Here is a 22,020-nt window from a genome sequence, read left to right on the forward strand (position 1 = left end):
TGCCCTAGAAGGACACAGCTATAAGATGTAGGAACAGAAGATATACTTTATGAGAAAGGTAAAACACAAATAAAAATAGAAAACAGAACAAATTAGAGTGAGCTCATGTACATGAGTTATAAGAAAGTACTAAATGGAGTTTAGTTTTAGAAAAAAACCATCTTTTTTCCAATTGTCCACTAGAATCTCAAGAGTAGTTACCACCCACTTCCTTGGCATATCCTCCAACCCCAAATCTCAAGCAATTACAAAGACAGGAACTTGATGTTGGACGGCTAGTAAGAGAGGCAGTGGAAGAGACCCCCCAAAAAAGCCAACAGAGGGCTGTCTGAAAGGGATTTTCCCTTACTGTGTCCCATTCCAACAAAATTTCACGTCCTTCCACCGTGACTGGTCATCCATTCCACTCCACTAATGGCCACATGAAAAAGGGCCAGCAGTGCCAATAGTAGAAAGTGTTCTTCCTCAGGATCCGCTCTGAGTAACGTGAGTAATGAGGGATCTTATTCTGCACTTGCATTTTGCCACGAATCACTTTGGCTGTCTCTCAGAAGGAATGGAAGCAACACCAGCAGCTTCTCTTGGAGGGAGCAAAGGTGCTTAGCTTGGTTTGCCTGGTCTAGCTGAATTTTCCCATTCACCATCCAGGCATCTCATCTTTCTGGAGTTGAGAAGTGACAGGAACTATATGGCTTAAATGCTAAGGACAGCATCAACTTTGCCTAGAAAATAGAGCCAGAAAAATATTTGGCCTCTTTGCTGGGTGAAAATTAATAGTCACTCAACGTCTTCTGAGCTCCTACCATGTGCAGGAACTCACTGCCACAGGTTTTAAGGCTACAAGGGGGAACCAAACAGTCCCTGCTGCCACAGGACTTCCATTCTAGTGTCAGTGGGCCTCCCTTCTCCCAGCTTGTTTACACCAATTCCTTGATCCTTCATGTATAAATTCAGGAAGGGGCTGGGTTTAAAACAAAACAAAGTTTGGAGAACAGGGTTCAGAATGTGGCTGTGGAGAATTATTCGAGGCCCCAAGAATGTTATGGCACCAGGCATAAAGGCCAATCTTTTGCTTTCCTAAACAAAAGACAGAGAAGGGACAAGAACTGAGAGCTACCCCATCTCAAAGGCTTACGTCTCCTGACACCGCAGTGAAGGGGCCCTCACCTGCTTCTCCCAGTGTTTAGGGCACAGAGACTGAAAGCTAGAGGAAGGTGCTCACTCTGTGCTCAGGAAAACCATGCACTTGAAGTCAGCCCTCACAGACACACCTGGCAGCTGCTTCTCCCCCTTAGGCGTGCACAGGTACCTTTATCACCAGCGTGTCTCTGCTCAGATTCCATTATTTGCCACCTACTTGTTCCTTTCCGCGACTTCTTTCACTGCTCACTGAGCCCCGAGATGAACATACCAGCCACATTCTCACATAAGTGATGATGCCTTGCCTTCATCTCAGCCACTGGACAAATATCCTGGGGACCTGTGTGGCTGTTTCTATTGCTTCCTTGCTCTGCACCCCCACCCCCAAAGAAACAACAAAGGCAAGAAGTCTACACAGGCTCCTCAGCAAATGCCTTCTTTTATACTCAAGTAGCTGCATCTGAGAGAGCAAAGTAGGCTTTCACCCGCATCTCGCATCTCGACTTCATTCATGACTTGGGGGCATTTGTTTCCCATCTGCCCCGGAGCTACACTTCCCTCCTTAATTTCCACTCTCACTTCCCTGCAGGGATCCTGGCAGAGCAGTTTGTTCCAGATGGGCCCTACTTCCACCTGTACCATGAAAACCAGTGGGTGAAGTTGATGAACTGGCAGCACAGCACCATGTATCTGTTCTTTGCAGTCTCGGGAATCGTGGACATGCTCACCTATCTCGTCACCCACGTTCCCCTGGGGGTGGACAGATTGGTTATGGCTATGGCAGTATTCACTGAAGGTAACTTAGGGGTAGGGATGGAAAAAAATAACAAAGTAAGAGACAGACAAATCGCGTTTGTAACAGACCAGAATATAAAGACCAGAAGCACTGCAAAGATAATAACCTTCCCCAGAAAAATCCAAATCTCTGAATTTCAAAAACCTGAATGGGACTTGGTCCTGTGCTCTGGATGATACAGGTGACATATCCCATAAAACAGCATATGAAAACCTGAGGCTCTTAGCCGGTCTCTGGCTCTCTGCACACAGCCTCTCCCTGCTCCCTCCCCCATCACACTCATGTACCTGAGTGCACATGCACACTGAAACACATAAGAACTCTCCAAAACGTGGATGGATGCTACCCATGCCAGAGAACTCCCTCTGTCCGGGGGAAGAGACACTGTACTCCACCCCCCACCCAGGAGTGTTCTTGCCTGGACTCCATTGCAAACCTCAGGAGACCCACCCAGCAGCTAGGACAAATCTCCCAATATAACTCATATTAACCAGAGTAATGAGAAGGCACTTTGTAATCCAACAACCTCACTTCTGTACCCCAGGAAGAGACGAAGAAAGGTTGAATCGGGGCAAAACTGAATTTCAAGTACACATACGCACATGATTTGTCACCATTCAGCAACGTTTTTCACCTACACATCCTGTATTGAAGCTACCACGGATTAAGAGATTTTAAGATACATCCTTTGCAACTTATATCCACTTCATACACAAATCTAATCTGCGTCTGTTGCCCCACATCACATAAACTTTGTAACTGCTGAAAAATCTCGCTTTGAGACCGGTGTAAGAGGGCATTCTAGCAATGAAGTAGAAACCAGCAAATCTCTGATGGCTGAAATGGCTTTGTGCAGGTTTTCTCTTCTACTACCATGTCCATAACCGACCACCCTTGGACCAGCACATCCACTCACTCCTGCTGTGTGCACTGTTTGGAGGGACTTTCAGCATCTTCTTAGAGGTGATCCTCCGGGACAACATTGTGCTGCAACTTTTCCGAACCACTCTTGTTATTCTTCAGGGCACCTGGTTCTGGCAGGTAATTTTTCAAAACAGTGCGCTTCACATTGTGTGGATTCAGGGAGCCCCACTGAGTTTGTCCAAGAGAAGTCATGTAGGGGCAGCACTGACATGCCATGTGAATGGGTTGAGATGGCCACTGGTCTCCCCATGTCCGCCCCATGACTTAATTTTACCCATTAATACCTTGCTCACGGATCGACAAGCAGAATCCACGGAGCATACAGAGCGAGCATATTAAGAAATTCCCCATCTGCCCTCCCCAGTGGAGGTGCTGACCCCATTCACAGGGCTCCACATGCAGTACTTTCAGGGGTCATTTCTATAGTTTGTTACAAGCTCCACTTGCTAAACTGCTGACTTGCAATGTGGGCCCTGAAATTTCGTTTTAGTAAGCCCATACTAAAACCAGAATTGACTCAGGTCAGTTCTCCTATGCAAAAAGGCCTTTTCTATGCTAATGGAGGTATGAGAAATAGGAGGTAATGGGAATGCATGGAAACTTGGGTAGCACGTGAAGGAGGTAAGCTTGTGCCTCTCAGAACCAACTAAGGCCGGCTTCTCTGTACTACCCACCAGATCGGGTTTGTGCTGTTCCCACCGTTTGGAGCACCCGAATGGGACCAGAAAGATGAAGCAAACATCATGTTCATCACCATGTGTTTCTGCTGGCACTACATGGCTGCCCTCTGCATTGTGGCCATCAACTACTCTCTCGTTTACTGGTAAGCCCAAAGGAAGACAACTTTTGTCTAGCTTTTTTCTCCTAACCCCTTGTCCCCAGAATCTACTGCACTGCATTTTTATTTCCAGTGGCCCACATTTCATAACTAACCAGTGCTAACTTCCACCACTTCATGAGTGCCAAATACTTGCCAAGTTCTGTGCAAGGTAGTCTACACCGGCAAATGGGCAAGGTATTGAAAGGCTGAAGGGCTGTCTGGTCGTAGTAACCTCACAGACTCACGTTTCAAAGGCAGTTCTGACAGATTGGAAGGCTGTCGGGTGAAAGGAAAACCTCTGAATTAGGCATCGGTACTGGACCGCAGACCCTTGTTCCTGGATCTGCCCCACCTCCTCCCCAGAGATGTGACAATCAGACACGATGCCATGACAGCAAGTACCCTTTTGAGGGCTGTTCAGAGGTTACTGGGATAGCTGATCATTCCTGTGCACTCACTCTCCCAGGCACTGTGGGAAGCACAAGTCTATTACACCACTGCATCCTCATTGTTTTATGAAGTATACACGGTAACATTTTACAGACGGGGAAACCAAGGTTTGAAAGACTAACTTGATCGAGGTCACCCTATGAGTCAATGGCAGACCGTCTTGAACTGCAGAGCAAGCGACTTTTAGGATATGCTATTATTAGTTCTGTCATTGTAGCTGCCCCTCCAGTTTCTGATTTACCTACCCAGAGCAGATATACATCACATACACAGTTCCACGCAGACCAAACTGAAGAGAAGGTCACAGTTTCCTTTAGTTCTACTGCCTGGTCGGTGAAACATACACTGGGAGGCAGGAGACCTAGGTTTAGTCTGTTATGACATTAACTATTAAACATTATTAATCATGAGTCCCTTTATCTACCAGTGAACACTGCCTAAGAAGTGAGATATGCAGACAACCACAGCATCTGGTGGACTTACAAAGAAAATGCGCTAAGAACCAGTAGATACTTTAACATCCTTGGTTGAGAGAATAAGGGAATTCGGGGGGCTAATTTCATGGTTTCTTATTGTTGCTCTATTATAGCCATTTGACTCGGTTAAAGAGGTGCGGAGGAGAAATCATTGGGATTCAGAAGCTGAAGTCAGATCACACTTACCAGACGGCCCTCCTGACTGGCTCAGATGAAGAGTGAGGAGGCTACCCGTCATCAGTGCGGGGTGGACATGTCCCTTTGAGCACAAACAGCTAGAGTGTGCAAAGGTGTAGCTTGTCTCCTCCATTTCAATGCTTCCTTTGATCTGCTCTTACAGTTCTATGTATTTGCACTTTCTCATTTAATTGGCTAAAGTTTGTGTTGCTGTGGTATCCTTCATAAAGAAAAATGACGCAAGCCTTTATTTTTGTCTCAGTATGAAGAGAAATCAAAGACTCTGAAAGTTTGAGAACAGGAAGTGGCCACAGGATGAGTCTGGGATAGGAATCCAGCAGAACATCCTGCTTTTGATAACTTCTCTCTTTTTCAAATTTCAAGAAAACAGGTACTTTCTTATCAGAAAGTAAATACACGGGACTGACTTTATTTTAAAGATACAATTCTACCACATACTTCTTAAAGTAAAATAGTTCACAAACTTTGGTACTTTAAATGTTACTAAACATTTCCTAATTTACCATTAATATTCCAGAGTACTGTGATATCACTGATAAGTCACGACGTTGGGCCAAAGGTATTGTTTTGTTTTGTTTTGTTTTTTTAATCAGAAAGCTAGTCAGTGGCCCAGCTGAGAGCTGGAACACAAATGTTCTGGCTCCTCAAAAGAACTCTAATAAGAAGACACTAACAGGAAGTCTGTATAATGAGGTAGAAAAATGGCAGGTTGCCGAAGACCTTGAATTTCAATACAGCTGAAAGCAAAGCGTAAGAATCGTGCAAAAGATGTGACTCTTGAACTAGTAATATAAAGTCCTGACAGTCTAATCTTCGTTCTGGATCTGGTTTTTTCTTTTTTTTAAAAAACTTCCTTCAACAAATATTTATTAAACATCTACTTTGCGCCAGCACTGAAATGGTTGAAAGGATTAAGGAGATCCCTGTCCAGCAAGGAATTCAGTCTAATGGCGAAGATATGAAAGCGTTTACATACAGGGTGACTGGTGCCCTAAGGGGTAAGTACAACTACAAGGGAGGGGAGAAGATGGGGAGTTTGCCCTGTAGGAAAAAAAAAAAGCACGTTCCAGGCACAGAGAATAGGATGCACAAAGGCCACAAAATCACAAAGGAACATGGAGAGTTGGTAAAGTTCTACAAACGGATAAAAGTGGCCTAGGCCAACTCTGAAAGGTCTTCCAGACCAAGTACCGTTGGTTTGCACAACACTTTCCACACTCTGAAATGCACTGTATCCCACCTGATTCGCACAACCATCTGTAATGGAAGCCACGTTAGGTTCTTCAGAGAAGTTGATTAGCCAAAGGTCACACAGCTACCAACTGGGGAAGCCAGCCTTCAGGACTCAAAAGCCAGCTTCCTTCCTGCTACTTCCCACAAATGCGGTAGAGATCTTTTACACAAAGCACCGGGTGCTCTCTGGAAGAAATGCTGTACTTAAGTGAAAGCTGACCTCCCACGGTTAGCCAGCCTTTTAATGCTGAAGTCACACGTCAGAGGTTAAGAATGAGCTACTTGAAAATATAGTTATGAGAAGAGAACCTGTGGTCCCCTTTCAGGGTCTACTTTCATTGGCCTGCTAACTAGGAAACCAAACTTTCATTCAACAAGTACTGAAGGATCTATTATGAGCAATTAATTTAAAACATATTCTTTCTTTAGAGACTGGAGGTGGGTATAAGGAACCTATTCCCAGTTTTACTTTCATAGTAAAGATTTCTATTTTAGGTTTGAAGGGTGGGGGAAGTGCACCACACTCTAAGGAAATGCAGTATTTTCTCCAGAGCAAGCAGTTGAGGTGTGAAGACCAGATATATAATATTGAAACTTACTGTAAAATCCCTTTCACAGCAGCAGTTTGGGGTACCTTCATGGAATTGGTCAACCCTGGAGAAAAACATTCTTAGATGGGTTTACAATACAAACCCATCACAAACAACGCTATTCACCGAATCCGGTCTTAGACATGTGGTCTGACCACTTTTACCAACCTCTGAACCTCAGCGTCAGAGGCTCAGTGGCTGCCATGAGTTCTTCTGGACTTAGTCCCCCCCAAAACAGCCACCATCGCTACCACATCTCTACAAGACCCCTGAGGTCTGTATGCACAGAACCACATTGCACAGTATGCAAATGCTGGTGACGTCACTTCACCAACTCCAGCTGGGGCTTGCCATTCCTCAGTACTCCACTGACAGGCTGGGCAGTACCAAATCGTACTTACCAGGGAGTCAGTCCTACACTAACATCCTGAAACATCCCTGTTCCCCAAGCATGCAGACAAATGTCTGCAAGCACACAGAGACAGGCACAGCCAGGTGACTTCAGTAAAGAAAAGTCAGTGAAGAGTTGGGGCTGAATGCCAGAGCTACCTTCATGAAATCCTTTGTTAAGTAAATTCGGAAGGGGTTTGTTTTAACCAACAATAAATACCTGAGACAGGATCCCTCAAATTTCTACCGTTTTCTCATTCAGACACTGTCACGTGGACTCTTCATGTGAAATATGCCTCTAGGAAGCAATGATGTGCAAATATCAAAGTACCGGAGAACACAGACGTGCTCTCCTCCACTCGGCTAAAAGGCCATTTTTCTCCTTCACGGCAGTCCCTACCTCTCCCCCCTTCCCAGTGGGACATCTGTGCCGGCCCCCCACTACTAACAAAAGCTCAGTCACCTCTCTGCCAATTCGCCTCAGCTCTCTGTACCTTGGGCTTACCACCCTAGCTCCAACTGTCCCCACAGCTCAGCATGACATACGGCCATCCTCCCCTAGGAAGGCAAAAGAAAGGATACTTAAAATCAGGAGGCTGGATTTATGTCTTTTTCTCTTTAACCTCAACTCAGACTCACCACTTCTCCCAGAGATGAGAAGTTAGAAGATGGTTGATGATGTCTATTTACAGAACTGCTTTAAAAATCAAATGCAAGGTCTCAAAAGCCACAAGCCACCCTGACCTTCTCTGCAATCTTCCTGATCACTCAGCTTCCACCTTGCAACCCCTCTAAACTAGACCATTGGGACCTTCTGCCCCTCAACTCCACTTCCTCACCAGGCCCCATAAAAGATCATCACTGAACTTCCAGATTAAAGACACATCTTTAATAATCTGGAAACAAGAGAGAGAGGCTCTGACACTGCAGAACAGCCTTGCCATCCAACCCCTGCTCCCATACAAAAGAGGTATATATTGTTAACAACCAGTGCTTTACTTACTTACTACATTTAAAAATACTGTTCTGAGCTCTGCCACAGCTTGACGGAGGCTGAGAAATGAGAGGCAGCCAGGATTAAAGGACTTGTAAACCCCGACTGACCTCTCCTGTGACTGTGCTGCTTCGTCCGCCCAGTGGGCACACCCACTCTCTCCTCTTGCCGCCTCTACTCTGGAACAGAAGCCTGCAAAGTTTTACTTAACGGGCCTGAGGACATAAGAGACATTTTAGGCCTGAGGAACATCTGGACTCTATGGCAACTACTCAGTTCTGCCTCCTGACTGCAAGCAGCCAAGGATAATACATAAGCAAATGGCCATGGGCTGTGTTCCAATAAGACTTTATTTACAAAAACGGGTAGCCAGCCCCAGGGCTGTGGTTTGCAGACTCTTGCCCTGGAGCAAAGCAAAACATATAATCTCTGAACTGCAATAAAGTCTATGCCACAAGAGCAGCATGTCTGCTGGCACTTGCCTATCCTGTCCACAGGCTCTGGACTTCTGTGTGAACAGGCCTGACAAGGAGGACAAAGTCAGCAGATGAAGATACGGACCACAGTCAAGATCCTGATACCTCATCTTTATGAGGTAGTGCCAAACTAATCCCATTTCAGGGAACTCATGCTCTCTCACTTATCTCGCTCCCTTGGTTTCTTACCCAGCTGACAGCCTCCCCATTGCCATGCAACTCTCAAGTCAGCCACCAACTCACTGAGAATCCTGCTATTCTCCCATTCTGGTCAAGAGAATAATCACTTCGGGGCAGTGGGGAGTGGGGGCTTTATAAAGCCCAGGTTTCCACTGGATAAAGACATACAACAGGTTCTTTAAAAAAATAAGTTACGTAAAAATTTCTGGACATAAAATTCCTATCCAGACCACTAGTCACAGAGAAGACCAGAAGCTAAAAAAAAAATACAATCCACATCGAGAACGAGGCTTACTGACGGTCTGCACGCTCTGCAGCTGTAAGCCTTCCCCCGGTGTCTGGCTCTCAGGAGAGAACCATGGCTCGTGTGGCACAACTATGACTTCATCCCCAAACAGAGGAGCTTCTCCTGGATCGGAGCAGAACAGCCCTTGGAGCCTGGAGGGGACTTTTCTCAGCATGCTCCACTGTGGAGTGTGGTGGCAGAATCCACGCCACTGTTGCCATCATCCCACTGCTGGCCTTCCCTTCAACAGACAAGCTGAGAAGGACGACACAACCTCCCTGCTCCCCTCCTTTAAGCCAGAAGGGCAGCCTGGGTGTGTGCTTTCATGGACGTCATCTTTCTCTCTCTGAATCACTGCTGTTCAGGTGCCTGTTTAGGAGATGGAGCTGTGGTCACAACAACAGTGGAGACTGCTTTGGAGGAACCAGAAGCTGTTCCCTGTTGAAGATGGGATGCAGGGACAGTCTGGATGCGCACCTGTTTGCAAAGAGAGACGGTCTGGTCAACAGGCTGCAAACGAGCTCCTCAGCTGAGAGCAAACAGCAAGAGAAAAAGAGGCCTGGTAGAGCCCACTGTTTGCCTGGAACCTTACCTGCGTGGCCTGGCCTTGCTGCTGAAGCTGCTGCAACTGCTGGGCAGTGAGGAAACTAACCGGCTTGTTGCCGGCAATGAGCTTAGTCCCCGCTGGCATGGTGGTCAGGATGATATTGCGGCCCAACCCGCCAAGGCTGTGAATGGAAAGCACCAGTGAAGCATAATGACAGGCAGGGTGCTCTCTCTGGCCCAGAATGAGGCCGCATGTTTAAGGAAAACAGGAAGGTCAGCGGCACAGTGAAAATTCCTGCATTCTAGACTGAAATGGAAACCAGCTGATGAGACCACCTTTCTCCTAGCTTCTATGCTTCCCATGAAAAAAGAGCAAGCCCAAAGGCCCCCAGGGCTCTGGATACAATGACCCCGACATCCATATCTCGATCAGCAGAAATAATGGACAGGACCCCAGGAAGGTGTGTGTTTCAGACAAGAAACTCTCCCCCAAAACAGCCACCTTCCAACCATCAGACTGATTTCATCATGCCCCTTATCCTGGTTTAAGTCAAGACCAAAGGAAGGCCAGCTTCCCAAGTAAGACCTCCTGCTCAGAATACCACAGCACGGGGCTCAAATGTGAAAGCGAGGCCTTCCCCAACACCCACACTGGAAACTGCCATCTGAGCCATGTCACCAGCCCTCCCCATTCCAGAATGTTCTGTCGTCCCCTTCCTTGCTTTTCCTCCACAGTACACACCACCACCCCATAGGGTATTTTACTCTATAATTTCTCTCCTCACCCTACAAGGTAAGCTTGAAGATAGCACAGCTTTTTGTCTGTTTTAATCGCTTCTCTGTGTCCCTGGCACCTGATACTAGGTGTTCAATAAATACTGTTGGTGAGCACAACAAAGGAGAAATACTCAAGAAGAGCCCCAGGAAAACTAGCTGCCTCTCCACTATGTGGCAAGGAGCCACCTGGAAGCCCCACCCGCCCATTACTACAGCACTTACTTGGCTCCAAGGTTGCCTTTGATGATGGGGGCCGTGACCACACTTTTGCCCTTCATAGGCTGGCTAATAACAGAGAGAGGAACTGTGATCCGCGTAGGCAGCTTCCCCTAAAGAGAAAATGAAATCAGGTTTACAGGCTAGATAAGGAAACCCCAAGTGTCACGTACAGGGCCATAGAACTGAGGAGTGAGCACTCAGATACTCTCTTTTCCTGTATGCTGCAGGGTCCCGATATTTCTGAGGTGTGGGCCCAGGCTGCCCTCATAAAACTGCCAATAGGCTGTAGTTAAGAACTCACGTACTGTATTTAGGTAGTCTCTGATCTGTGTAACAGCTCCTCGTTCACACTACCTACAAGAGCAACAACCATATAAAACTGCTGCCAGCAGGATAAATAGGTGCACTAAATCACTAAGGAAAGCGTGTGTTCACTTGAGCACAGTAAGAGTCTGAGCTCCTTCGAGGCCAGGCTCCTCATCATCCGTGTGCCTCCCGATACCTGGCACACAGTACTGAAGGAAGTGTGATGAAGGACACAGGCACTCAGGAGTTAACAGAGTGCGTAACTACTGCTTCACTGGGGCGCAGGCTCACTGGTAGGGAGCAGACAGCAGGGCACGCTAGATTAGCAACAGGTCACATTTTCCAGGTGCTTTCCGTCTCTCCCAGAGATAAGAGGTTAGTTAAGGGACATTAATAATAAACTCAACCAAGTGAAAAGTCCAACCCCAAAGCCAATAAGGTCGGTCTAAAAGGAACAAAACAGAAGGTGACCACGCCTAGTCTTTGGGATTTCAGGATGGCAAAGATGAGCTCACTGCATCACCTGTTTTTAGGCCACCTGCTTTTTAACCCCTGGTTGGTAATAAAATTTATATATAGTAAAATCTTGTGTGAATCTGATTTTAAAAACAGATTCAAGAGAAGTAATTGCTAGGATACTAAGAAAAAGCATCGACATTTCCCTTGAGCAAGCTATTGGTAAAGAAGCCGGGCCCTCAGGTGCAAAACTGTGTCACAGTTCCCCATACCAATCTCCACAGTTTACTCACAATTTTTAGTGCATCAGAAAGCACTGAAAGATGTCAACAGAAAACAGAATACCTTGAGATGGTGCCTCTAGGTGGATTTCCTGGTGGTTTTCTTAAGAATGCCTAAGTTGTGTCAAAAGTTTCAGACCACCACATCAACTGGAATCACCCCTTGGTGAACTAGCCTAACTAGCTGACTAGATGGAGAAAAGAATCACTGCTCACTACTTCCCACCCCCTCACGTGCTTTTCAGGTTCAGGTGCCCCTGGCTACTACCTTTCTGTGTGAGGAGTCGAGAGCAAAGTGGACCAAGTAAGCACTGTTTCCTTGCTTCCTTAATTTTTGTGATATGAGAACTTAAATAAATACTTCCTTTTAAGCCGCACTGTATTTCAGAGTTTGTTGGCTGGTTGGTTTTACTAATGTTCTTCCTCCACCACTCTGGCTTTTATCCAAATTGCTGAGGTTTTATTATACAGCCTGCTTAGGAAACGTAAAACTGTGTTTTATGCTGTCCGTATTCACCCCACTGTACAGAACAGGGCTCCTTATCCAGAAACTAAAGAGTAGAAATACACATGCACCCAGAAACACACCTATGTTGATATGGGAATTTGCTTTATGATAAATGTAGTATTTCAAGTTAGCAGGTAAGGAATAAACCAGTCAATGATGTTGGAACAAAGTAAGAAATGCAAAATGAGGTATCTACGACATGCCATTCACAAAATATACTTCAAATGGATTATCAATGACACCTTTTCTAAAACCCTGAAAATGTTGTGAAAATGAAAGCTGATATCTTTATAACCCGGGAGTAAGAATGGCACAAGATGCAAAACCTAAGAGCCATAACAGAAAATGTTGATAGATCTAATCAGATAAAATACCTGTAGAGCAGGCTCCATATGCAAGGTTAAAAAATAACAGGCTGGAAGAAAACATTTTCTATATGTAACAAGAATTAACATCCAGAAGATATACAGAGCCACCCAAACAACATGAAAAGCTGAATACTCCAGAAGAAAAGTGGCAAAGATTTATTCTGCACTGAGAGCACATGCCAATCTCCATATGAATGGATGCCCAACTCCACTAAAGATCAGGGAAACCGAAACAGAAAAAGAACTCTTTTCACCAGTAAGATGGGTACTTAAGTTAAAAAAACAAAAAAGAAAGAAAAAAACAAGATATCCAGCATTTGTTAGGATATGGGGGAAACAGGAGAGCTGCTGATGGAAGTGGAAGGTGGTAGGGCCTTTTTGGTTGCACAACTAGAGTTATCACAACCTTCAGTATGTATACCTGACCCATTCTACCTCCGCTCCAGAAATACTTTCATGTGTTTCTTCATGGCAGCACTGCTCTTAAACAGTAAAAACGTATTCTTTAACAGATGAAAGGGTAAAGCACATGCCTTCTGTGGACTATCAGGTATCATTAAAAAGAATGCCGTCAATATCCGTGTAGGATCTAGAACAATCCCCAAAACATATTTTTAAATAAATAAGGCAATCCACAGGACAGTATACAGATGAAGCTCTCTCACAGGAATTTTTGTTTAAACTGAATGTGTACACACTGTACGAAAATGCTCGGGAAAAGGACCAGAAGGATAAATGCCAAAATACTAGTAATTAGTCCTCATGAAGGAAGAAGTAGAGAGTGCTGAAAGAAATTTTATTTTTTACTCTATGTACTTCTGTACTATTTTAATCACTTACGTACACACTACTTCAGAAATTTGTTTCAAAATCAAACCAAAGAGCCTAGTAGGAAATAAGCCTGTGTGGGTCAAATGAAGTGACAGAGACAGGGTCTACTTTCCATTCCTCAAAAGACAAGTTCCCCAAGCAGAAGGGCTATTCTTCCCCACTATGTTACTCACAGCCTGGGACGTGGAAACAACTGTGGTGCTGACAGGGACCTGCCGCACAGCAGAGGCTCCTGCCCCGATGCTGATGGGGGTGCTTGCAGCCCCAGAGGCCACGGCCACAGTCTTGGACACAGCAGCATTCATACTGGGCAAGGACACCGCCGAAGTATGGACAGTTCCAGACCCACTGGCCACTGAGGACCCTTGCTTGGCATGGGTCGCAACTGTGATGGTCTGGCCTGCTTTGGGGGGCATCACGCCCAGGCCCTGCACGATGCGGATCGTGGCAGCTGGTTTTGCTTCTGAAGAAGCCACTGTGTTTTTCCCCTTCTGGTCTGCCACACTCACACCAAGTGCCGGCATCAAGCGAAAAGCTGAACTGGAGGCTTCTGTTGGCTTGAGGTCAGGAGTCACTTTAACCACGGTGGTACCTGTTGGAGTGGACGAAGGGGCACTGGCCGAACTGGCCTTGGCAGGGCTATCCGTCGCGTGGACTGGATTAGAAGTGACGTGTAAGGTGGCAGAAATGCCTTTGCCCGCAGTGCCGCTTCCCGTCCCAAAGAGGTCCTGGGTCAGTTTCACTGTGGTAACCTGGGACTTGGCCAACGTGGCCATCATGTCCGGAGTGATTCGCAGAACCGTCTGGCCTTTGGCATCTGTGGTGATGGAAGAGGGTGGCAGACGCAATACGTCCTTACCCTGGATACGGAAGTTAGTGGCTGTGAGTGGAATGCTGCTGCCTGCCTGGGGCTTCACACCAAGCTGCCCAGTGATTGCCACCTGGATAGGGAAGAGACAGCACTGACAAGGGGATTCCCAGCGCTCAAATGGTTATGAGTATGATCACACAAACCTCCATTTCGTGGGTACATGTCTTTCACGTTTTTCTAATCTTTTGTTTTGAAAACTGGTAAACATTCACAAAAGTAGAAAACAGTGTAACAAATCCATGTACTACCACCCAGCTTCAAAGTTATCACTTTGCCAATCTTGTTTTATCTATCCTTCCCCACCTTAGGGGGGGGTGGGGAGGTGCTGGACAGAGGAGTTGGAATATTTTAAAGTAGGCCAATATATAGCATTTTGCCGATCAATACTTCTTTACATATTTTCAACACAGAAAAGGACTTTTTAAATTAAAAAAATAATAGTAATCACCTACACATTGGACCGGATGGACTTAACAGAGATCATGGAATATTCCATCCAAAAACAGAAGAATACACACCTTTTTTTAAGTGCACGTGAAACATTTTCCAAGACAGATCACACGTCAGGCCACACTCACTCAAAAAAGTCCCACCTATTATTACCCAATAATGACCTACAAGTATTATCTAATAATATATATTTGTATATCCCCAACTGTTTCAAAAATGTCTTTTATTTATAGTTGTGCCGATCTTCAATTTTGAGAGGAGTATGGCACAGTGATCAAGCATGGGCTTTGCAGCCGCACCAATGCCTGTGGAAGGCCAATCTCCCATGTGTAACACATGTACTCTTCTAGCCTCAGGGACTGTCTGCTGCATGAGCAATTTCCTCCTCTCTACTGACTGCTGCCATCAGAATGCAAATGTGCTTTAACATTTCCCAACATACACAGAAGCAGATCCTCATTTACTCCACATTCCCACCAGCCCCCATTCTCTGCTCTCTTTGAAAGTGCAATTGCTTAAAAACTGCCTCCATTCCCTGTCTCTACTTCCTCATCTTACATTCTCTTTTGAATCCATTCCCAAACCACCACCAATCCGCTGGGCCCAGTCAAGTGCACTCATTACCCATAACCAATGAGTGATCAATTTTTAGCTTCATGTCATTCACACCTTCATATACCCGATATAGGTGCTGACTTCAACACACTTTTCTCTCAGTCTGTATTCCAGTCTCTGCACCCCAGTGTTTTCTTCTCAGTAAATGATATCACAATCTACCCAATCACTCAAGCCCAAAGCTGTGGGGCACACTCAACTCCCTTCTTTCAACAGACCCCATAATCTGCCCACTGGAGAAGAATCACACTGGCTCTACCGTCAACCCCATATCCGGAATCCCACTGCCTCTCCTACCTCCAAAGACAACGCACACAAGCCAGCACCAGTTGAGGATCTGGACCTGCTGCGACCACCTCGCCCCTGGTTTCCCTGCTTCTGCTCCTGTCCCTTGAATTCCGTCCTACGCGGCAGCCAAGGGGTTCTGTAAATGTACACTAGATCAAGTCGCTCTGGCTCACAATCTTTAAATGGCTCCCCATCACATTTAAGAGAAAATCAAAGTCCAACATGACTTAACCACAGCTAACCTCTCAAGCAGCCCCCCCTTCTAACACTTTGATACTTGCTCACTAAGCTACACGCTTGATGGCTTTCCTGTTGTTCTTCAAGCATATTACTAACTCGTGGCACTTTCACTTACTACTCCTATGCCTAGAATGCTTTGTCCCCAGATAATCAAAATACAGCACACTAATATCATTCTTCCCCTCAGACCTTCATAGATCACCTTAGCTCAAATGGCACCCCTGTCACTCTGTAGTCCTTCCCCTGGTTACTGGTGTTCATAGCTCTTCTATACCTGTCCCTGAAGTGGTTTTTGTCCCCTAGCCCCAGGAGAAGATAAGCCCACAAAGCAGGGATTCAGTCTATGTCATACACCACCACATCCCCAATACTCTGGACAGAGCCTGGCACAAAAGAGCACTAAGTATTTAATGAAAAAAATGACAATACTTTACCATTATATGGTTCCGTTTCTTCATCTATAAAACGAGAATAACAAAAGCACCTACCCCATGGCGTTATGAGGATTATTTAATATCTATAAAACATTCAGCACAGTACAGGCACATGATAAGCACACCTATCATTGCTATTTTACCTAAAAATTCTTTGTCGTTGTTTTTACAGATTTTATTTTTAAGTAATCTCTGTACCCAATGTGGGGCTCAAACTCACATGCCTGAGATCAAGCCGCCCACTGCCTAACCATTCTTTGAAGTTCAATTATCATCTGTGCATGTTCATAACCAGGAAAATAGAAATGTATCCTACTATTATTAAAGGTAAACAGAAAGGCCAACAAAGTGTATAATGTCACACCACAAGATATTCACTAAGTAAATTCATGGGAAGTCTACTCCAAATCAAGAAGCTCAACTACTACATGTTGAATTTTTTGGAAAGAAACAGGGGAAATCTTCAGCATCTATGACGCCTGTACTGCCGTTGGTGGGAACTCAACACTGAAATACCCATGAACTAAAGATCAAAGGTTATAAATCATTAAGATCTCTGACTCTCCTCTGCTTTGGGAAAAAGGATTTGGATCCACCCAGACAGATTTCCACTGACCTGCTTGATAATGTTCTGTCCTGTGACATTCTGAATGACAGCAGCTGTGGAAGCACTCGGAGCGGAGCTCCCAGGAGAACTGGTGGCTGGCTTGCTCGCGGGGCTGGCTGTGGCAGGGAGACTTGTCATCGTGAGCCCTGTCCCAGGTCCAGGCCGCTGCACAGTGGCCGCCGCAGTCTGAGCTTTGACCGGCACGGTGGCCATTACTGTCTGGTTCAAGCGTGAGGTGGAGAGCTCAATTAGATACTGAGACGCAGCCTGGCACAGCAAGCCGCTTCCGGCATGTGCCACTGCCCAGGAAGTGCTCCCCCGAGACTACTTCTGCTCTATCGGTGCTTAAGGCTCACTATGCTCTGAAGTGCACATTGTAAAGTTCTTGTATCTGTGTGGAGCACCTTAATTTTCAGAAAGCTTGCACATTTAACATCCTGTTGTATTCCTACATACGGAGAACAAATATTATACCCTTTTACAGCAAAGGAAACTGAGGCAGGAAGTAAGACTCTTCTCTAAAACTACCCAACTATTAGCGGTATGGCTAAGATGACAGGCACACTGGAACGGGCCTGAGATTTAGAATCACATTCCACCTCCATCCACCAGGATCCTGATGTTACAATCCTGGGTAAATCACTAAACTTCTCAAAAGTTCTGATTCCCAACATGTAAAATACAACGACTTAAAAACGCTTAGCCAGCTTTGAACATCAACTGAGTCGCTGTGTTAAACAGCAGCAGCAACAATAATCTAACGCTCCTTGGTCCTTACCCACTCTGCCAACTGGACCCATCAGACCACCTTGAGGTCCAGCTCTGCCGTCCCCGTTTACCTGTGGCACAACTTTGGTCTGAGTAGCAGTGGCTGGAACGCGCATCTGTGGTCCTGCTGGCATCTGTGGCAGTGTCTGAGTCGGCCCTGCTGACTGCTGAGTAGCAGTAGGAAGGCCAGGCTGGGCCACCACCCGCACCTGGGGCAGTCCAGCCGAGCCAGAGTGGCTCACCACACGGGCGGCTGCCTGAGAATTTGGTGGAGTCTGGCTGGAAGCCGGGGAGAGCATTGTTCCTAGCTGTGGCATTGTGGGTGAAGACACCAGAAGAACACTACGAGAAAATGGGGGCAAGGGGGATGATTAAAAAATAAAGCAAGTTAAGCCATACACACAAAAGATCTCTGGAGGGAGAAAGCTGGAGAAAACAGTGAAAGAGCTTACCCTGAGCTAGATTTCGCTGGCTCTGAGACAGGAGTAGGGCCACTTTTGTTCACCGAGGACACAGGAGGAGGGGAGATCGGAGTGGCAGGCAGAGCCGGAGTGGTGGGGGTCACAGGTGTGACTGGAGTGGGAGGCATGCTGGAGTCACTGAGGCTCATCTGGCTCTGCTCAGAAGGGCCACTGCTGAGGACTTTCAATGAACTCTCCTTGCTACCGGACTTCTACAAGCAGAAGGCAGATAGTTTAGCCAAAGTCACCAAAGGATGGCATGGTTCCTGATGCAGGGAATTCAGGGAAGGCCTGGCTGCCACCATCCCTGACACCACTAAGGCAGCTGCTCTCAGGAGGTCACTTACCACCTTGGATGGAGGCTTGGGTTTTTGCTGAAGGGCTTTTCTGGCTTTAGCTGCAGCTGCTTGTGCTTGGTGAATCCGCTCTGCAAACAAAGGTGGTTAAGTTTCAACAACAGTTTAACCTCAGCACAGTAAGGAGGGTGGTTTCATTAAGAGCCAAGGCCTCACTGGTGGCCTCGCCAACGGGCTAAGTCTTGCCTCTATATTCCTATCCTGCCTGAACGTCATCACAAAGCAGAATGGAATTGGGGCAATAACTCAGAAGCATCCCTCATCTAGTCAGAGCCTCACACACCAAATTCCTCCTCGCTCCGGTCCCGATGCAGGTAGATCCACAGCTTTCGCCCAATGTCGTATTTCACACATGGGTCTTTTTCATAATGCAGCCGATCCAGGGCTCCACTCACTACTGTGTTCACCTGAGAGGCAGAACAAAGTGGAAAAGGGACCGGTCAGAGTCAGACACCAGGGAAAAACCACCGGGTGTGAGTTGCAGATCCTATCTCAGTCTGGTGGCAATACTACCAATGGCAAGATTCCTGGGAGACTGCGCTGTCCCCTGAAGGAGACAGTGACCTAAGAAGCTGCAGTAGAAGCAGAAGTAAAGGGTAGAGGGAAATCTGTGCTCCACAGACTGCAAGGGTCATAGGTCATCATTGTTCACATTTCTCAGGATCTCCTTCTTTCCTCTTTTTCATTCAGTTTTAAGAAATCTTTATGTTGTATATTTTCTTGTAGGTTTTCTTAAATCCATTTTGGAACAAAACATTGTCTCTTTTCCATCCTACCTGAGTGCTGGTGACATCTGGTGCCAGAAACTGGGAGTCCTTGAGCAGCTCACAAATCTCGGCCCTGGTACCTTCCCCATTAGGCAGCCGGGCTGCAGCATCTCGAACTGAGGACATCAGAAAATGGAAAGTCGAAGAGTCAAGCAGGGCTGCCACTGAGGAGCACTGTCCCTCTATCTGCTCTTGTGGGGAGAAGCTCACTGAGGTGTCTCCCTGCCTTAGTCAGACTCAGCACTAGGTGGACATTGCCCTCTGGAGACAGTTTCCTACACTTCAGACACCCTGAGCCAAAACTGAGGTCTGTGAACTTGGGTGAGGAAAAAAGTTATATATCTGACTAAAATTTAGCATTTCCTTCAATTATGAGCAATGGTAACAAACTTTATACTGGCGGTAGTGTGATATTGCGACAGAAATCAGGTATTTTTGTATCACACACATCACAGCTACTGTAGACAACTCACGATACCATTTCCACTCATCGCTATTCGGAAATTATAGGAGCTAAGTGACCTGCTACTAAAGGCTGTCATTTAATAACATAAAAAACACATATATTTCTGCACCATAAATTTAAAATATAAAATATTTTGATAAATATTTTAATAGGACTGGTTTCTTTTAGAACTCTTAAGTATTTTATTCATTTAAAGACAAAATCCTGGGGGCACCTGGGTGGCTCAGTCGGTTGAATGTCCAACTTCAGCTCCGGTCATGATCTCACAGTTCATGAGTTCAAGCCCTGCATGAGGCTTTGTGTTGACAGCTCAGGGCCTGGAGCCTGCTTTGGATTCTGTGTCTCCCTCTCTCTCTGCCCCTTCCCCACCTGCACTCACTCTCTCAAAAATAAACATTAAAAAAAAAAAAAAAAGACAAAATCCTGGGGTACTTGGCTGGCTCAGTCAGTAGAGCATGCAACTGTTGATCTTGGGGTTGTGAGTTTGAGTCCCATGTTGGGTATACAGATTAAAAATAAAATCTTTAAAAAATAATAAAAAATATAAATAAATAACAATAAATAAGGACAAAATCCCGAGACAGAGTCTGCAGGATTCACCAGACTGCCAAAGAGCTTCATGGCACAAAAAAAGGTTAAACGTCTTATCTTTAAAAGAATTCGTCTAGGGGCGCCTGGGTGGCTCAGGTCATGATCTCATGGTCTGTGAGTTAGAGCCCCGCATCAGGCTCTGTGCTGACAGCTCAGAGCCTGGAGCCTGTTTCAGATTTTGTGTCTCCCTCTCTCTCTACCCCTCCCCCGCTCATGCTCTGTCTCTCTCTCTCTCTGTCAAAAATAAATAAACATAAAAAAAAATTTTTTAAAGAATCCGTCTAGGGGCACCTGGGTGGCTCAGTCGGTTAAGTGTCTGACTCTTGATCTTGCTTCAGGTCATGATCTCACAGTTAGTGAGATCAAGCCCCGAGTCGGACTCTAAGCTGACAATGCAGAGCCTGCTTAGGATTCTCTCTCTCCCTCTCTCTGCCCCTTCCCCATGCATGTGCTCTCTCAAAGAATTAATAAACTTAATATATATATACATACATATATATATATATACATACATACATATATATATATATAAAAGGAAAAATAAATCTCCTCTGCTAAATATCCATTCAAAAACAATAAAAAATAAAATGAAAGAATCAGCCTGGAGGTAGCAAATTCCATATTTATGCTAGTTGGCTGGTCTGTAAAAAATTCCTGAATGAAAGTAAACATGAGCCCAAGACATCAGGGAAGAAACTGATTCCTGGCATTAATCTCTGGGGGTAGAATCCCCCTTCATGTCCCAAACTCCAAGGCCTCGTAAAACTACATTTGACCCTCAAAGCCCTTCCAGGGATTGGGAGAGACAGCTGATGACAGAAACAAATAGATGGCACATACCAAGAGACAGGATGGTAACGTAGGCAGGACGGTCAGAGCGCAGCAGGGAGTGCTCCCGAGCCTTGTTGAGCGAGGTTTCCTTGTCAAAAACACCCTTCACAGGCCCCACTACAGACTCAAAGCCATGCATGCGAAAGGTGAATGCCTTATGGGGCTGGCTGTATCTGTAACGCTCCTAACAAGAGAAAAGGAACAAGACACCTAAGTCAGAATTAGTGGGGTTCTTTCTAACACTCTCAAACAGTAGGAGATCAACCTGGAGAGACTGATGGGAACAGGCTATTCCACTAGGAATACTGAGCCAACCAGAGTGGAAATAGGTGGTCTCCAAAGCCATAGTCATTACCAAAGGGACTGAGAGATAAATGTAAATTTATTTTGCTAACTGGAAGAAAAACCCATCAAAACATTTCTTACTCCCTTTCCTCACACCATTTCCACCCCCCAGCAAACAATCTCAACCAACACAATGTCTAAGGTTAAGGGTATGAATTCCCTCTAAGAATTTGGACTCCAACAAGATCGGGCTCAAGAGCTTTTTCAGCATGGCCACAAAGATGCAGAGATTTTCACTGGGTTCCAGGTATTTCTTACCTGTTCCTGAAAAACTCGTTTCTCCTCCCCTGTGCTGGGCCGCACCACATAGTCAGTTCTTCTGGAACATAAAGAATTTTGTATCCATCACCCCTTCTCCAGCACCCAGAACCATTCCTTTGCACCATGAAAAAAATGTCCCTTCATTAGTACTCTGTTCCCACAAAGGTCAAAAGTTGACTTTCCAGATCCTACCAAGTAACTCCTGTATTTCCAAAAATTACTTGAGTCTTAGAAATCCAGAAAAGTACTAGGTAGTGAGACTGACGTTTTTACCTGTTTTCAGTACTGTTGCTAAGCCCCATGTAACGACAACAAAAAAATTCAGCCTTAGAGGAACAAAAGACTTCATATTTGTAATATGACAATGGTGGTTTTTCTGCTTCCAAGAGACAGTGAGTTCTATACCCCTGTTACATAAACAGTT

At 45.7% G+C, this 22,020-nt stretch overlaps 2 protein-coding genes across 5 annotated transcripts in view; one reads left to right on the forward strand and one right to left on the reverse strand.

The window, feature by feature from the left end:
• TMEM45B (transmembrane protein 45B) overlaps positions 1-5,614 on the forward strand; it is a 38,860-nt gene extending 33,246 nt beyond the window's left edge. The window contains exons 3-6 of the mRNA XM_043579824.1: positions 1,730-1,936; positions 2,793-2,977; positions 3,538-3,683; positions 4,720-5,614. Coding sequence (XP_043435759.1) covers positions 1,730-1,936; positions 2,793-2,977; positions 3,538-3,683; positions 4,720-4,828 — 647 coding nt within the window. The 3' untranslated portion in view covers positions 4,829-5,614. The remainder of the gene's footprint in view (positions 1-1,729; positions 1,937-2,792; positions 2,978-3,537; positions 3,684-4,719) is intronic.
• Positions 5,615-8,343: 2,729 nt separating this feature from the next.
• Positions 8,344-22,020, reverse strand: part of NFRKB (nuclear factor related to kappaB binding protein) — a 39,435-nt gene continuing 25,758 nt past the window's right edge. For 2 of the 4 annotated variants that reach the window (XM_043579818.1, XM_043579816.1), the window contains exons 16-27: positions 21,594-21,651; positions 21,000-21,174; positions 19,112-19,218; positions 18,619-18,742; positions 18,327-18,406; positions 17,971-18,191; positions 17,590-17,860; positions 16,760-16,969; positions 13,419-14,186; positions 10,499-10,605; positions 9,546-9,681; positions 8,344-9,430 (exon numbers count right to left, since the gene is read on the reverse strand). In XM_043579818.1, the coding sequence (XP_043435753.1) occupies positions 9,305-9,430; positions 9,546-9,681; positions 10,499-10,605; positions 13,419-14,186; positions 16,760-16,969; positions 17,590-17,860; positions 17,971-18,191; positions 18,327-18,406; positions 18,619-18,742; positions 19,112-19,218; positions 21,000-21,174; positions 21,594-21,651 (2,383 nt within the window). In that variant the 3' untranslated portion in view covers positions 8,344-9,304. Of the gene's footprint in view, positions 9,431-9,545; positions 9,682-10,498; positions 10,606-13,418; positions 14,187-16,759; positions 16,970-17,589; positions 17,861-17,970; positions 18,192-18,326; positions 18,407-18,618; positions 18,743-19,111; positions 19,219-20,999; positions 21,175-21,593; positions 21,655-22,020 lie in introns of all 4 variants that reach the window. The other 2 variants (XM_043579817.1, XM_043579815.1) reach the window with 1 other exon arrangement.

Source organism: Prionailurus bengalensis, chromosome D1 (genome assembly GCF_016509475.1).
Source record: "Prionailurus bengalensis isolate Pbe53 chromosome D1, Fcat_Pben_1.1_paternal_pri, whole genome shotgun sequence".
Classification (NCBI taxonomy): Eukaryota; Metazoa; Chordata; class Mammalia; order Carnivora; family Felidae; genus Prionailurus; species Prionailurus bengalensis.